Consider the following 18,012-nt stretch of genomic DNA (forward strand, 5'->3'; position numbering starts at 1 on the left):
CTTCATGGTATAAGAGAAATTTTTCTGATACTGGTTACTGTCACATGCTCTCCAATAACAGGTGCTGACCAAAGCATCTCCCATTTTATTTCCAATGTTTACCTTCCAATTTGTATTACAAAGTGGCCTTTAGAGTCATTCATTACAACATGGACATCTTATTATTGTTCACAAAAGCAATGGTTGGAAGGAAAGAGGAGGAATTTAACAGTAGCACAGTGAAAGTGTAAGAGAAAATGACTGGTCATGCAGTGGGCCAGAATGAAATCAGAATTGAATTGGGTGGTGAGGGAGACTTTAGTCTTGCTCATTTTCCACGTGTCATTCACACAGCAACACTCTGATGCAGATATCTTCGTCTACATATACTTTTAAAGACAAATATACAAATACAATACTTTTAAATTTAGTTGGATCGCATGTTTTAGCTAGGCTTTATGTGCAGTCTTTCTAATACTAAAGTAAGGGCACCTGGAATTTCGTGGATATTTAAATCAAATGGCCCAGATAACATTGTCTCATTGAATGATTACATAATTCTTTTCAGTGGTCCATAACACTAGAGCAGTGCTCTGAGCCATTTGAATACTTTTGTGTAAGCAAAGGCATGTCTTGTATTACATTTTGCCTTTCTTGTAGCATGGGCAAAAGATCAGTTTGAGTCATCAGAAACGGGGGAGGCACACTAGACCATTAACATTTTAAATCATGGAAAGGTCTAATATCTGTTCAACCGAGACACTGAGGTTACACTTTGATAATGAACATACATGTAAATTGCTATGATCAGTGGGTGTACGTTTTTTTTTTCAAGTTTATGCATTTTGCATGAATGGTTCTAGACTTTTGCAAATGACTGTATGAACTCTAAATTGTAACTTTGTGTCATATATGCTTTTGTGTAAATTTGCCCCAATGAAAATAGTGACTTTGTGATCATAGTGAAAAAATGAATTTGGTTTTAATTTATTTACTCAGATGGTGAACAGCAGGCAGAAGAATTTGACTATGGAACAGGATTGCCAAAAAAAATTGGTGCTAAGAAGGCACGCAAGCTAGAAATGAAAGCGGAAAAGCAGGCACAAAGAGAGGTATGTTTGAGCTGTGTGCATGAATGTATACTGTATACATGTAGATGACAATTGATGTGATGTGATAATGACATCATCAGGTGACAGGTGACATTAAAGGTGCATCCTTTAAAGCCCTGTATCTCCTGAAGTACATATCTGATCTGGTTGAGATGTTGCAGATATCTAAAAGGGGTGTGTTCTAGACGAAAATTGACCTTATGTAATGATGACATCACCAGTTGACAAGTCAGGTGACATTAAATGTGCATCCTTTTTATACATCAGAGCTTGTCTCAATCTTCTTCCATTCTGCATTTTTTCAACTACCTTCATCTCCATATTTACACGAATTTCTGGCTTTACAAGACTTATAAAGGGTGTCCACATAAAAAGTGTACAGAGATAAAAATAATTGTAATAGCAAAACTACTTTATATATGGGAAAGAGAAAAATATCTCTAAAAAGGGCAGAATGCCCTCTTTGCAGTGGTATACAGCTTGTGATGGTATTGACACAGATGAGTGAACAAACTAGACCGGTGTTAAGGGTACTGAAATCGGCACTGTGACAAGTTTGCATATGCGATTAAAAAGGCTAGACCATGCATTTTATTGATTTAGCAATCTTTGATTGTCTTCAAAGTTTAATACACCAATGAAAAGCAAAGATAATACTGAAATAATTACGTCATGATGATGTTATCAGGTGATATATTATTAAATTTTGAATATTTAATATGAGGTTAAATTTTAAAAAATCCATAAACAAAACTGTAAAATCAACCCTGGCTTCCTGCAACATTCTGTTTGTTGGAAGTGCCAGAGTAAAATTTTGTCTTCAATTCATCTTGTGTGGATCCAATCATGTAACCCTTCCTTCTGGCCAAAACTGGAACTGGGCTTATTGTTTAAAAGTGGTAGTATGTATCAACTTGCTTTCAAGGGTGTAAGTGGGTGGGGGTATAGTATTCTTCAAAGCATCTACATTTACTGATGACATTATGAAATTGAAAAGGGTTGAAAATTCTGAAAAAGGATTTTTGAATAGATGTTTGTGGCAAAGTTTGTTGGAATCGGCTGAAAATTGATGTGGATGATGATCTTTACCCAGTTAACACGTGTGAAAGTTGGAGCCGATGACATCGTTGCTAGGTGTGAGTGACAAGTGAATTTTAGTAGTTGTGGCGACTATCAATAAAAAGTCATGACTAGTCGCGACTATGAGCATTGTTTATTTATCCAATAAAAAACCATGTCCGCGGTTGCATAACATAACATGGGGGTAACATGCTTAATTTTGGATGATGTCACACTGTGTGTTTCACTTTTTCACAGGATGATTGGACTTAAATGCTATCGTGAACGAACTATGAGGCTTTTTTAAGATAAAAACTTTTATCAGAAACGCTTGTAATATTCCTTCTTTGCTTCTGTGCTTACTTACTACAACTTTTTGGAAGGAAACCTTAATTGTTCTGCAATGTGATCAACAACTTTGCTGAGATGAAAAGCACATAGGGTTTAGGTCCGACTGGTGCCTGACCTGCGACATAGTGCTACGACTGCAACAGTGAAGGACAGGGACCAGTTTATGGCTGGGCTGTGTGCATGCACGTGCTGAATCGGGCTGTGGGCTTCCTTCAGTTGTCAAGTGTAATATTCGTAAACATGTCAAATAAACATTGATGGAGAAGGGAATTAGCGGCAGATTTACATGTAATCCATGAACATGATTTGATATTTTCTGTGTACATGTATTCAATGTTATAATATCTTTATTTCAAGTTTGCACTGCTCTCACAATAGACGATACACTCAAATTTTCGAGAAATTTTATGTCTGACGTAGTTTTATGGTTTGCCCGTGTGGACTAGACTCATATACAGCAGGGGTGTGATTTGTCCGGATTTCCGGAATTTCTGTGAGACTATCCGGAATTTCTGTGAGACTCTCCGGATTTCCGTATTGTCAGTGCTTTCAATGTGTAACGCAAAGACTACAATATTTGGTGCAAAACTAAGCAAAAAACTTGCACAAGTTTAGGTGTATAGCATACGCTTTTACATTGTTACTCCCCTGGAAATGCGCCAGATACATGCACATAATAATACATTGAACGGAGGAGGTATCATTATTAAAACATGGGGACCTGAGCTGGCAGTATAATCGTTTTTTGTATGTACTTTACGTTCTGTACATTCGCTGTGTGTGTATGCACGGTACACGTGTTGTCATTGCACGCACTGTGTACAACTTGCGTCAATCTGCCATTGCGTTTCGTTTCATTCTCGTCATGCTCGTGGGGAAGGGAATCTGAATGTAGACAAAGGATTAAAGAAGTCTTGGAAATTTTCCTGGCTGGAAACCGAGGTGTACAGAGAATTAACCAAGCATGCCAAGGGGAAATCGATATGTTATCATGACTTCCTCATGAATATCAACAAACCTGGGTACTGCAAGTACATGTGGTGTCGAAAGTAATGCAGCACTCATTTGTATGAGACAGTTTTCAGTTTTAATAAATTGTGATAGACTTTTGTGGATCACTGATAACTGCATGTGTGTGTATTACACTTTTAGGTCTTTGATTGTCACCAATTATAGCTAATTGCTATTGAAGTGAATGAGGACAAGGGTTTTGTTGCAGTAAATGTTACAATTGTATCCTTCAAAGTAAGAACAGCTCTTGTGGTGGCTTACATGTAGTACCAGAATCTCCTCCTATAATCAAGTAGATATGCCAGGAATTGTAGGGAAGCTGTGGCCGACGTGACTTGCAAAACCCTCTGACAAATGTTTCGTGAGTTTTTCATTTTCCCCAAATCACACCCCTGGTACAGTCCTGCCACACTTATTCTGAGCGACACACGCCATCGCAACTTCAGTTTTTTGTACATTTTTAAGAATCAATGGCTGCCAATATATTTTCACAAATGATCAGCGCAAATTTTGTCACTTTTGAGTGTCCCCCTTTTGACGGCTTGCATCCCAAATGATACAGAATGGAGAAATGCAGAACATGGATTTATCTTACCCAATGCAACAGTACCTTCACTTTCATGGTGTTTTATGTAAAACATGTACATGTACATTGCATGCTTAAGCAGTGCACGTGAATAGTTCACTTGAATGCTAATGAGTTTCCAATCATGCATGATGCACGTCGACGGGTGAGGTGCGTCCTGGATGATAAGTTACGTTCACATGACTTGGACACTTTCGTTTTCTTCAACTGGAGGGATGAAGCTCTATTTCGTAGTGTGTGCAAACTGACTAGAGCCAAGCTTGGTGTACGTGGCACAGCGCTGCGTGGTTGGTGGGGCCTGGCGGGTACTCCACTGCGTAGTTATGGGCACGCACATGTACTGTAAAGTCGCGGGCGGCGACTTGTCAACTGTCCAGAAATTGATAGTCATGACTACCAATACTTTTGGGTATTGGCGACTAGTCGACTAGTTGCACTAGTCGCACAGGCCTAGTCATCATACCAGAAGTTATAATAAAAAGTCCTTTTTTTCTTCCAAAATCAACCATGATAGATTTAAGCGTGAATTGTCCATAAGATGATAGCTATAACATTGAAGTCAACTGCATGAAGTGCCTAACTAATTTACTTTTTCACACAGCATAACCGCTGTCATAAAATCCCCTTTACAATATTTGCAAACTTGAAAGCCCATTCACATGCTGTGCATTGGCTACTCTGTGCATGGATTTGCAATATCTGCCTGTACATGCAACATAGGCAATGCACAGAAACCTTGCAAATAGTTAGGAAGGGAAGGTTTATAAAGGAGATTGACCTCATATGATGACAATGTCATCAGCAGACAAGTCATGTGACATTAAAGGTTCATCCTTTAAAGTACTCTTATTTCCTGAAGTGCATGTCAGATTGGCTTGAAACTTTGTAGGTATGTAGAAAGGGAAGTGTTCTAGATGACATGATCATGTCATGTGACATTAAAGGTGCACTCTTCCAAGTGCTGTACCTCTTAAAGTTCATGTCTGATTGGGTTGAAACCTTGCTGACATCTTGGAAAGGAAGTGCTTTAGGCAAATATTGACCTCACGTGACGATAGTATCAAATGACACTTCTCAAACCCCTATATCCCGACAGTCATGCTCCATCGGGTTGAAACTTTGCAAATAACTACAGTACATTGGAATTCAAAGTTAACGTCAAAATGGGAAAATCTTTTCATATATTTTCTCTTCCCAGGGAATTCCTTTTCATTTCAAAAATTGTGAAAAACTGTGCCAAATGTGGGAAAAGATTTTCACAACTTTTCACACAAATGGGAAAACATTTTCACAGAACTTCCCACAAGTGGGAAAAAAAGGAAAAACATTTTCACACTTTTTCCCACAAGTGGGAAAAGATTTTCAGAGATTTTCTCTCGTTGTGGGGAAATAATTTTGAAAGCTTTCTTCATTAAGTAGTATTTGTGCATGTACATGTAGACATCAGGAAGTTGTTTTTTCTGTGGTTTCAAACATGCACATCTCTGAATATGGAAAGCAGAGGATAATTAGTCTGAGACAAAAATATAATCTTTCATTCTAGAATTTCCAAAAGATTTTATTTTATTTACGCTTTGATTTTATTCTGTCACCGAAAGTCAAGTTTATATTTGAGTAATATAGAATTCAATAGGGTTAGAGGCCGTCCAAAGTTTTGAACATTAATTTTTACAATAGTACACAGAGTACTACTACTATTTTTCAAGGCCCCCTCCCCATTTTTTAAGATCTTGAAAAAACTGACGAGGTCCCGTAGGCACAACATTGCTGGAAATTACCACAACCCATAACCATATATCGGTAGATGTAGATGTAGATATAAGCATTTTGGGAAATCTTCCTGTCAAATGTGAAAAAAAGGTTTAAACATAGTATTTAAGATTATTCCCATTCCTGTTTATTCATCAATTGCAGAGTGAAAATTTTTCAAATCTTAAGATGTTTAATAAGCACATATGTCAGTCTCTATACTTGAATAATTTCACTTATTTCCCCATGCAAGAAGACAGCATGTAAAGAAATTAGGCATTAGCAAGATAGCTTAACTTTGGTTATGTATGGTCAGAGCAGTTTATTGGCGGATTGATAACTTTAAATAGCATGACATTTTCCGGTCGAAGGGAACCGCGAAAACTGATCTGTATGTATAGTCACTAAAGCTACTTATTTGTTTGTCATTGACATAATTAATCACAATGCATTTCCTGCCGCTAAATGATCTAAATGTATCTCAGTGTCATCTTTCCGGTCATACGTGACCCGCGAAACATCAAATAAAGCATAACTGTAGGAATATATTTCTGGTCCTACGCGACCCGCGAAATAATATCGATTATACTCCAAGTTGTTCCCGGTCATAAGCAACCCGCGCTACATCTAACTCACAACTGTACAAAAAAAATTTCCGGTTGTATGCAACCCAGGAAATAATACAGTTAACCAATTTTCCAAGTTGTTTCCAGCCGTACGCGATCCGTAAAACCCAAAGCCAGCATCAACAATAACTTTGCCTCCAATCCAGTGGTTGCGATAGCAACACCAAAACAAATTAAGCAAGAGTCTCGGCATAACTGGAGGCGTGAATCATCTAATAATTATATTGCCGCCATTGTGCTCCCAGCAATCAAGTTACAAAATCATGGAGTTTTAGCATACTGAAATGATAAGACTAAGGCATATGACGGTGTTCTGAATGAAATTCCTCCAAACAGGCAGAGTGATTACTGCCAAAATAGCCTGAAGGCAAGCAACTGCAAAAATTAAGGAAAAAGCAACCAAAACTTTGCGGTGTGAATCTCAAGGTAATGGCATTTCAAGAAGTAAAATGAGAAATGGGCATAACTGTCAACACACTCTTAATGATCTGGAAAACGGCCTTCTTTGGGAGGGTCCCCAGGTCATTTGACCAGACATGAATTATGATATATTTGGGATTTTGAGTTGGCATTGAGTCGCACCGAGTGCGCTGTACATATACATGTACATGTACATACACCATACTTGTAAAGTATATGCGTCGCTATCACGCGCACGGTTAGGTTGCTGCCCGATATCAACATACGTTGTTGATGCACTGTATACGGACACCAGGGCCATTTTACAAACCACAGTAGTGCATGGGCTCCAGTTTTTGCTGCAACATAAATGAAACCTGAACGGAGCTCATGCCGGAATTACAGGGTGTTGCTGTGATTTAGAGTGTAAGAAACAGCGCAATTCATGCAGCAGGGTGTCGTGCGACACGCTGAAACTATGGACGTCATAACGTCCATGGCTGAACCATCATCAGGGGACAAGTCAAGTGACATTAAACGTGCAGTCTTTAAGGCCCTATATCTCCTGAAGCACATGTCCCATCGATTCCAAGTCTCGCAGATACCTTGAAAAAGGAGTGCTTTAGTTGAATATTGACCTCATGTGATGATGACGTCATCAGATTGGCCTGTTAGGGTATAGTGTTCCTGAAATTATCATACTGTGCATTGTGTGTGAATGCGCGATATTTGCCTGTAACATAGGCAGGGCATATACTCAGGAGTTGGGAAATGTCCTAAAAGCAGATCGCATTTTATGGAATGTCAAAAAGGAAAAATGTTTGCAATCTGTAATCTGCACTCTGTCCGTGATAACAATAATGTTTTGTATTGTATTTTGTGTTGTAGACGTCTGATTGGGTTGAAACCTTTCAGATAGATAGGAAGTTAAGGTTTATAAATGAAGATTGACCTCATGTGATGACAATGTCATCAGTTGACAAGTCACTTGACATGCGTCCTTTAAAATGCTCTATCTCCTGCAGTGCATACATGATTGGGTTGAAACTCGGCAGGTACATGTTTTTAGAAAGGGAAGTGTTATACATGTAGATGAAAATTGACGTCATGTAATGATGACGTCATCAGATGATCATGTCGCTTGGCATTAAAGGTGCACTCTTCAAAGCACTATATCTCGTGAAGTACATGTCCAATTGGGTTCAAACCTTGCAGATATCTTAGAAGCGGAGTGGTTTAGAAAAAAAAATTGACCTGATGTGATAATGTTGTCATCTTGTGACAAGTCACGTGAGATCAAAGGTGGATCCTTTAAAGTGATATATCCTCTAAAGTGCATGTCCGATTGGATTGAGACTCAGCAGGTATTTAGAAAGGGAAGTGTTATAGATGAAAATTGATGTCATGTAATGATGACGTCATCAGGTGATCATGTCACATGACATTAAAGATGCATTCTTCAAGCACTATATCATGGCCGATGGGGTTGAACCTTGCAGCACGTGAACAGGGAAGACTTCTTTTTAAGTTCATTAAACTGAGTATCTTCAACAGTTGTTTCAAAACCTCAAAATGCAAAAAAGCCTTGTGTTTGCCCCTCAGACAAACGTTCAGAGTTCTAGTTAATTTTTTTTCTTCTTTTTCAAATTTTTGCTATTGATATAACACAGGGTTGTTCTGCACACCACTTTCGATCCTTACTAGACTACCACCTGAGGATGTATGCTGAATCATGATGTCATCATGACGTTATCACCTGATTTATTATAAAATTTTGAATATTTAATTTTCCCCATATGTTTTGTATATGTTTTTCAACTACATGTACCGGAATGGCATGGACTTTGGCCACTCCCCAAAATGAAACTTGGCATAGATGCCATACAGCAAAGATGGTCCCAGAGGAATGATATCACTTTGACATCATGAAATGATTTATCATTTAATTTTGAAGATTTAATTTGTCCCATTGACTTTGTACACATTTTTAATCCCATTGACTTTGTGCACGGACGTATTGCATTTCTATGTACAATCTGCTAGCTGACCTGTGCGATCGGTTGATCTTAACGTGGTTGCTCATTATAGTCTTTGATATTACATAATTTCTAGATAATTTGGCTTAAAGGTTGTGCAAGATTTTTTTTTAAATATAGAGGGAAATGAACTCAGAGATTTCATGTTGGGTCAGCCATGGAGGTAGGAAGACTGATTGTTAAAGCAGTACCCTACACAAATCGTCCACTGCACACAGCACAATGACCTTTCGTGGTCATGTCAACACATGGATATTTTCGACTGGCCTGTGTGTTTTTTTTAGACCTCTTGGGACATCCCAGAACTGAAATTTCACGAATTGAGTGCTTGTTGAACCACATTGCTTGATCAGAGGATTCCAAGGTTATTCCACAAAAGCGGAACTAAAATTAAATGCATGCACAGGAGCTGGAAATTGCAGAAGGAGTTGACACCGAATATGGAGTGGTAACGATCGTGAGCACTACTGGTATTGCAGCCATGGCGGTAGCAGAGGGTCATGACGGTAGTCTGGCGACCAGTTTGGTTTGGAAGCTGGATGAACTGTTGGAACTGGTAGGCAATTAACATTATGAAATGAAGTCTTTGTCTGCACTGTCTGTGTTCTGTAGCTCTGGGGAAACATAACTGACTTACCTTAGCTCTGAATTTGCATTAATATGATATTCTGAGTAACCTGAGTCACTCTACAATGGATACATCTGGATAGCAACTGCAGGTATTAATTTTACTCCCTCCTGAGTTCATTATTTAATGATGATATACACATGTATGTAGCTTTTATTTGAGGCAACAAATTTGTACAAGTTGTGTGATTGTGCTGAACAGATACCTGTGCGTCAGATAAAGGAAGCTGCTGCACAACTACAACCAAGCAAGGAAATTAACAGGTAATGCTGAAAAGGTCTTCTGTTGCATGTACTAACAGATTGCCAGTTCTACTTATTTCTGATAATTGCAGTCATAAAACATAGTTTGGCTGTGTGTGTGTGGGGGGGATACATCCATACATATGTCACCATCATAAATAGTTCCCTCATCAGCATCCACTTGCCCAGTCCCCTACTTTAACATTTATCCCCACATACTCCCCATTCAGAGAGAACCCAAGATTGTGATGCCACTGAATACATGTACATACTGTACATGTACACATTTCAGCAGGTCATGTGTCCAAGTGCTGACCCCAGTTTTCCTTACAATGAACACATGACTTGCTGTAATAGATTTTTTCCTTTTTTCGATGATACAGATGTTCATCAGTACAGACACCAGGGCAGTCTTCATACATGTTGGATGTCCCCAGTATCATTGATGGAAATGCAGTTTTAAGCAAGACTGATCCACAGAATGGTAAGAACAGCTTCAAAGTATTTGTCACAAGATTATTTGAAAAACTGCAACTGACATGTGTACATGTTGTACCTTGTGTAATTTGTTTAAGGACCACTGCAGAAATTGTTCAAATTGATTTCCGAAGAATAGTACAAATTTTTTGGCATTCATAAGATCCTGATATAACCCGTGGTTCACATTTCAAAATAGCAGGAACTAAATTTCATATTAATTTAATTCCCTTTTGAAAAAACTCTTGACTTCACACAATTCAGGATTTCAGATACAAAAAAGATTTTGCTTCATTGGAGGGAAACAGCCAAGCCAATCAATACAAGAAATACAAAGTAAATGCAAAGAACACCAATTCAGATGGCCACAAATTAAAATATGAGGTTTACAGAAAATGCAGGATACTGCTAAGTTACAATACACTTTGAGCTCAAGAATAAAAATTTGGTGCTAATGTTTAAGATATACAGATGAGTTGTGACGAGTCGTTCCAAGAAGGGATGACAGGAGTCCGTTGTGTTTGGTAGGCAGTTGGCAAAAGTGAAGGGCAGAGTTCAACTGAAGAAATGTAACGCAAACGAATACTTGTGGATCTTGCAAGGTTGATGCTGGTGATAAGTGTTGCCTTGGTGTACTTGTGCTGTGTGTGCAAGTCACAATATACGTAGCTTGGTGGCTGAGAGGCCTGGGGACAGCTCTTCAGGTGGACTACAGAAACTCCTGTCTGGCACCCTCTTTCAGAACATGCAGTTCAGTAACTAAGATAGAGAGCATAGTGGTCCATGCCACATTACTAATATAACCACATTTACAAGGTCAGACCAATGCAACCGACTTTCTATGAGTTACATGCTTTAGTAGCTGTAAATCGTGTAGGAAACTTCAAATAAAATACCATCTTGCAAGAAAGTTCAACATGTGAAGGAGAAATACATGTATATGAGGCATTGACCTAGAACAAATCTTAAAACTAGACAGGATTTCCCTAGGAATACATTTCTCAGTCCCACACATCATAAGGTAAGAATCAATATAGGAAAGCTCCAACTCTTAATCAGACTGGTTATATATACATGTACAATTTAGGTATATTTAAAAAAAACAAATCTAAAGCTTGACCAAGAGACAATTCATATCTCTAACTTCTGATGAATTCAACGCATATCAGGATCTACCAAGTATACACAAACCCTGTTCAAATAAACAATAGTCGTTGGAAAAGCATTTCAAAAGCGTCAGTCCAAACTGTAGGACTGCAGGCAGTCTATCACTTACACCATGGATGTGATGGGTGATAAGTCCCGACTTACACATATATTCAAAATCTGCTCATATTTCTCAATGCAGTGAAGAGCACAACTTATTCCCAGTCTCCACTAAGTTATTAATCAAGGTGATTGAAAAGTACACTCAAACTGCCTCAATTAATTCACAAAACACATGTCCTAAGCTAAATGAAAAAGCAAAGCTTTCTGAGGGAACATCTCTTTTGGATCTAGTCTCAGAACAGTACTGGCTAGTGAAAACTACGAGATACATGTATCAAAACTTTCAACATCATAAATCTGCTTGGACTTCTCAAAAATATCCCAAAGTCCAGACTTCATATAATCGATTGGTAAACTTGTTTTCACAATTTACAACAAGAGTCATAGTGAAAAAATGCATTGACTAAACTCCAGAAAAGGTAGACAATAGTATAAAATGATATAAATAGGAACTCAAATTTACCTAAGATAGAGAGCCAACACTCGTGAACATAAGGGGAAGACTTGGATTTTGAAGTCCTCTGGTCCAAAGGAAAGTAGTGCAGAGTGTAGACAGAGTTCAGCAAGCATGTAGTCAGTACGATTGCAAAGATTGGAATGCCCAGCTTGCCAAAACTCTGGGCAAACTGCTCCCCAGAATGTGCTTTTGCCACGTGACTAGCTCAGGCTCTCATTGGACAACTTAAAAAGTGCCACACACGACTCCTATACTGATTGGTCATCTAGTATTTAGGCAGATGAGCACTCAGCAGAAGTTTATGGCTTTCACAGCTTGGAGTAAGGTGCGAACAACAACTAAGGATTAAGTATCCCAACATCCTGCTGATCTCCTATAAAGTTTACTGGGAGTGTACACTAGTGTACTAGTCAGAGTTTAAAGGCAGTGGATACAAAAAGCATCCTGTGATCTTCTAGGAGAGCAGGAACATTAAAGACAAACTGAACAAAGAGCAGGATATTTGACAAAAGGAACAAACAGTAGATCAAAGGTTAACCACTGGAACACTGCTTACCAGTAGAAAAGTCAAAGCTCAGGAAAGAACAGTTTAATGTGCAAAAGGAAAACATAGTCATAAAGAATAAAATTTTAAATTGTAACCCAAGACCTCTTTTGGGATGGGGTCCCATCCTCCCCTTTCTTAACTTGCAAACTCCGGGAGCAAAAGGAAAAGAGAAAATAACGGAATAAGTACAAATACACGGACATACCCTATGACCAAAAACCTTTGTTTTGAATTTGGCAAACATCACATGAGTTTGAATTAGCCAGGAAAACACAGGTTCTTCTTTCACCTCAAACTTCATCCACAGGAGTGGTCTTGACACCTGAGTTGATCGTCCAACAGAACTCGACTCAAGAGTAGGAGTGTCAGTAACAGTCGGCTGAGTAGTTATTGGACTAGCAGCAGGTTTGCCTGATTGAGAATCATCAATTAATGGAGGAGGCACTCCATCAGGGATGTGCTGAGGAGGTTGTTTATTATTGTGAGGACTTGATGGAGAGGACACAAGTGCTGGTGAAGCGACAGGACTATCTGCTCTAGGCGCCTCTGTTGAATCTGTGTCAGGCAGGGAAAGATTCTATTACACTGGAGACGGCATTGAGGTTCCAGATGACTGTTTGATGTCATCCGGTCGGGATTTCCCCACAAGGAGATGAAGGCTGCTGAGAGGCTGAGTTTCCCTCAACACCACGAACTTCCTCAAAAGAAAGTGGACGACATTCTTGGGTTAAGCGTGGTTCACCCACTTGTGGTAGAGGGATAAACTCTTAGGCCTCTGCATTAAGCAAAGATTGCAACAGTTGTTTGGGGAGGATTACAACCAGCTCATCATCACTGGAATCTGGACTCCCAGATGAATCTGATGGACATTGTGAAACCTTTGCCTGAGCTGTGGCTCTCGTGACGGGACGACTTGGTTTGGTGCCTGGATGGTGGGACTCTTCACCATTAAGATAGTGGATGGGCAACAAGATATTTCTGTTTAGGGTTCGGACATGCCCATCACCAGTCTCTGGTTTGATGCGTTAGACTGGCATATCTGGACTGATCTGGTCTACAACTTAGTGAACTGTCGAATCCCATTGATTGGCAATTTTGTGCTTTCCTTTCAGACCAAGATTTTTGACGAGAACCCGATCTCCAGGTGTCAAGTCATTTCCTCGTACATGTCCATCATGACGCACTTTGTTGGCATAAGCCGACTTAGCAGACTCTTTGGTTGCCAGGTGATATGCCCTCACCAGTTGTTCTCTGATGCCCTTGGCATATTGGACATGTTCGCTGTGGGAAAACCCATCGGGGTTCACACCGAGATGCAAATCCACTGGGAGTCTTGCCTCTCTGCCAAACATAAGGAAGTAAGGCGAGAAACTTGTGCTGTCATGCTTGGTGCAATTGTATGCATGGACCAATGCACTAACATACTTACTCCAGTTGGCTTTCTTCTCATCCTCTAAGGTTCCAAGCATATTCAGCAAAGTACAGTTGAAGCGCTCTGGCTGAGGATCACCTTGGGGATGGTAGGGCGTCGTACGTGATTTCTTGATGCCTAGAAGAAACGTCAACTCCTTTACAACCTTGCTTTCAAAATCACGCCCTTGGTTGGAGTGAAGACGTTGGGGCAATCCGTAGTGAACAAAGAAGTTCTCCCAGCTAAGACCTTAGCTACTGTGCGAGCTGTTTGATCCTTAGTGGGAAATGCCTGGGCATATCTAGTAAAGTGATCAGTCACTACCAAGATGGGCTTTTTGTTGTTACGGTCAGCCTCTAAGGATAGGAAACCCATTCAGACTAATTCCAAAGGACCATTTGTCTTGATGTTCTCTAGTGGTGCTGCAGGCTTTTGGGGTGTCTTTCTAGCCACACCGTGACATGGAGCGCAGTGTTTGACCCAGTTGTCAATTTCTGCTGCCATTCGAAGCCAGTAAAACCTATCTCGTGCAAGCGCCACTGTTCGCTCTACACCTAGATGTCCCAACTCATTGTGTAGCCCCCGGATAGCTTGAATACGGACTTTAGAGGGAAGTACAAGTTGAAAGCACTTATTGCCCAATGAGTTGGTGACACATCTGTACAACGTACCATTGGAAAGGGAAAGTTTGTCAATCTCCATGAGGATAAGTTTCACTTCGCCTGGTAGGCCTGTTTGCAAGTCTGATTTCCTGCCTGCTTGAACAGAGCTTATGGTTTGCTTGATGATTAGGTCCTCTCCTTGAATTTCTCTCCAGTTCATATTACTCATCTCTGAATTCAATGCATAGCATTCAGTAACAGCATTCGCACCTGTTGACAATGAATAAGTGGAACACTGACATCTGCCTGTCCATGAACTGACTGTGCTGAGGTTGTGGCACCATACTGATGGTATAGGGCATTCACAACTTCTTGAGGGCAGACAACATCATCCTTGCCCTCAAGTTGACTTTCCAGCTGGTTTACCTTGTCTCGCTGTGCCTCCTCAAACTGCAGATTGAGTGCAGGAGAATGGGGCCTGCGTGACAAAGCATCTGCATCAACATTGGTCCACCCTGGCTTATAGTGGATAGAAAAGTCAAAGTTTGACAATGTGGCCAACCAACGGTGGCCAGTGGCATCCAACTTGGCTGAAGAAAGAACATAGGTGAGGGGGTTATTGTCGGTCAACACTTTGGTTCCTTTACCGTGTACAAGTAATCACGGAATTTATCAGTGATAGCCAACTTCAGCGAAAGATACTCAAGTTTATGAGTGGGGTGGTTTTTCTCACTGTGTGATAACCCTCTACTACCATATGCAACAGGACGAAGTTTGCCATCATGCTCTTGATATAGAACCCCACCCAAACCATCACGACTGGCATCTATCTGCAACACAAATGGCTTGGGCAGATCTGCAAATGCAAGCACGGGAGCAGATACAAGACGATCCTTCAAAGTGAGGAATGCTTCCTCACACTCTTGTGTCCAAAGTTCATTCAATGGGTCCTCGGCCCTACTAGCATGAGGATCAGACTGAGATTTTGGTGCGGGCGGCCCCGTTTCTTAGGGTAGACACACCCAACAGTGAGGTCATTTAGAGGGCGGGCTATCTTAGAATAGTTCTCAATGAAACTGCAATAACGAAAAAAAAATCTTATTTTTTTTTTCATTTTCATTTGATTACAAGAGTCTGAATATCAAATAATATTTCAGAATTTTCTTTCAGTTTAAATGCAAATCACATGACATCATAAAGGAGCAGCTTTTTTGCAAAGGTGTTTTCAGTCCATTTACTTGTACACATTTTCGAGCCAGTATTTGGAAACCTTTGCGATGTCTGATGGCTATGAAAGTGATATCGAACAAAGACCCTTGTCCAAAAATTCTTCAAAAGAAATGATGTCATGATGACATCAACATGTAATTTACTAGTGATTTTTCAATATTTATTTCAGCCCCTTGACTTTGTACACATTTTCAAGCCACCATTTAGGCAATTATCAGAGGTTTGATCAACATCAAAATTACATGCAACAAAGACCCTCGTGAAAGAATTTTCCTGAAGTATGACATCATGATGACGTCATCACCAAACAGAAAGCTCCGAAATAGCTCAGTGGTTGTTCACAACCATGTTCATCTCATTTTGGATTGTTTCTCCTGTGTGTTTGGTCTACGAACAAAAAAGATAAACATGTACTTATAGATTCTGTGTTCGCAAGTTCTCCATCGTTTATAACAATCTAAACAACATCAAAAACAATCAGTATACGGTAGTTACCGTTATTTTGAAGTGTAAATTCTACAATCAGTTTTTCTTTATAACAGGAATTGCACGTCTTGACTTCCATGGTTTGGTGTCAGATTGCGTTTTAATGTCAATATTTTATATAGCTTTGTTAGTTCAGTCTGAGTATAAGTCTAGAGGAAAACCAGAGTGACGGTTTGGGTTGTGACTGTGTTTGGGTCTGTCTGCTCTGTCTGCTTGTTTGGGTCTGAATTTGGGTCTAACGCAAATAATAAGTCAAAGATTTCCAACTCTTCCAAGCTCAGTGCTTTGTAATTTACAAAATAGCTACATGTACATTCATAAGTCTTTACAATTGACACACTTTTTGCAATCAACAATCTTTACAGTTTTTGCAATCTTCATAGTCTTGGAAATTTTCACAGTCTTTACAATTGACACAATAGGTGCAATTTTTGCAATTCATGCAATCAAAACATGAAGTAGAAGTAAAACATTTGATACAATATAAACAAAATTCACAATGATCACATTTTTTACATTCACCACAAGATTTATTACAAAAATAACATAATTTACATTTACGTGTATTGATACGCCTACAATCAACACAGCCAATAGAACAAAAACCATCTATTATATTTGTGCATCTATAGCAGTCCTTACAAAAATTGCACATTTTGCAGTTTAAAACGTTATATAGCAGTTTTTCGGTTTTAGAGTTAGATCTGTTAGTTTGGTTTTATTTAGTTTCTGCATTCTGTTTATTTTTATTTTTTTGCAACATAACATTTTTTAAATTTTTAACAATCTAGAGAGCAAGAGAGGTGCATCAACATATAATTAACTTCATTCCTTTATGTCCACTATACTAGAACTCTGAAAAATAAGCTTTCACATGGATAGAGTTACCAGAGAAACACTGTACCAAATGAAAGGAAAAAAAATGATGGCTTCATTAATGAATGGATTTTCATACAGTGATCTGTATGATGTAACTTGGGACTTCTAGTCTATGACCAAATGTCTTCCTCTCCACACCAGAAACAGGGATACTCAACATACCATTGAGCCAAAATGGACGCTTCAAAATGTGTAACGTCAGTCATCGAGATGTTACAATGTAGATACCATTGTGTAATGTCAGTTACCATGATGTAACATCAGTAATACATGTACATGTACGAAGAAAATAATGATAAATTGGCCTCATTCGTTCACCTGAAGGTTGCAGGCCATTAAATACTGGTAGGTCCAAAATTGCCTGCTGGACTGAATCAAAATTTAGAGGCTGTCAAATTCTCCGCTGTTGATGGAATGGAATCTACATGTACACGTACACTGTAGGAGCAGGACTTCCAGTTTGTACATGTATTTCTGAAAGTATTGAACCAAACAGGACCCTGCAAGTCGTTCTATTTTGCAAAAGAGTGTAGGCATCAATTTTCAAAATAGCAATGGGCCTTGTGACGGGTTTGAAAGGTGATTTTATCTGGAAAGCAGTATCTTCAAAAGTCATTGGTTATGCCACTGAAAATTGAAAGGAAAATGAAAGATGAGAAAGTGAACTTTAATATGATTTGGTTTTAAATGCGCTACACAAAGTCGATGCATCAGTTCCAGTATATTTACAACTTCCGATATTACTCTGTAATTTACAAGTATTTACAAAATGAAATGAGATGTCACTGTAATCAATGGTTCTTTCTGTTACGTACGCATTTAATTCTTATTAAAACCTGCTGTATAAGTTTTTCTCCTTATACATGTAGTTTAGAG

The 18,012-nt window shown here is 39.2% G+C and overlaps 1 protein-coding gene across 4 annotated transcripts in view; it reads left to right on the forward strand.

The window, feature by feature from the left end:
* Positions 1–18,012, forward strand: part of ddrgk1 (DDRGK domain containing 1) — a 64,923-nt gene that overhangs the window by 20,949 nt on the left and 25,962 nt on the right. For 2 of the 4 annotated variants that reach the window (XR_015427470.1, XM_087144801.1), the window contains exons 3-6: positions 979–1,091; positions 9,315–9,464; positions 9,738–9,799; positions 10,162–10,262. Coding sequence is in view for 3 of the 4 variants with exons in the window: in XM_087144801.1 (XP_087000927.1) it covers positions 979–1,091; positions 9,315–9,464; positions 9,738–9,799; positions 10,162–10,262 (426 nt within the window). In the remaining variant the exon portion in view is untranslated. The remainder of the gene's footprint in view (positions 1–978; positions 1,092–9,314; positions 9,465–9,737; positions 9,800–10,161; positions 10,263–18,012) is intronic. The other 2 variants (XM_022240982.2, XM_022240984.2) reach the window with 1 other exon arrangement.

Source organism: Acanthaster planci, linkage group LG13, assembly GCF_054643075.1.
Source record: "Acanthaster planci isolate LZ-2023a linkage group LG13, COTS_SCS, whole genome shotgun sequence".
Classification (NCBI taxonomy): domain Eukaryota; kingdom Metazoa; phylum Echinodermata; class Asteroidea; order Valvatida; family Acanthasteridae; genus Acanthaster; species Acanthaster planci.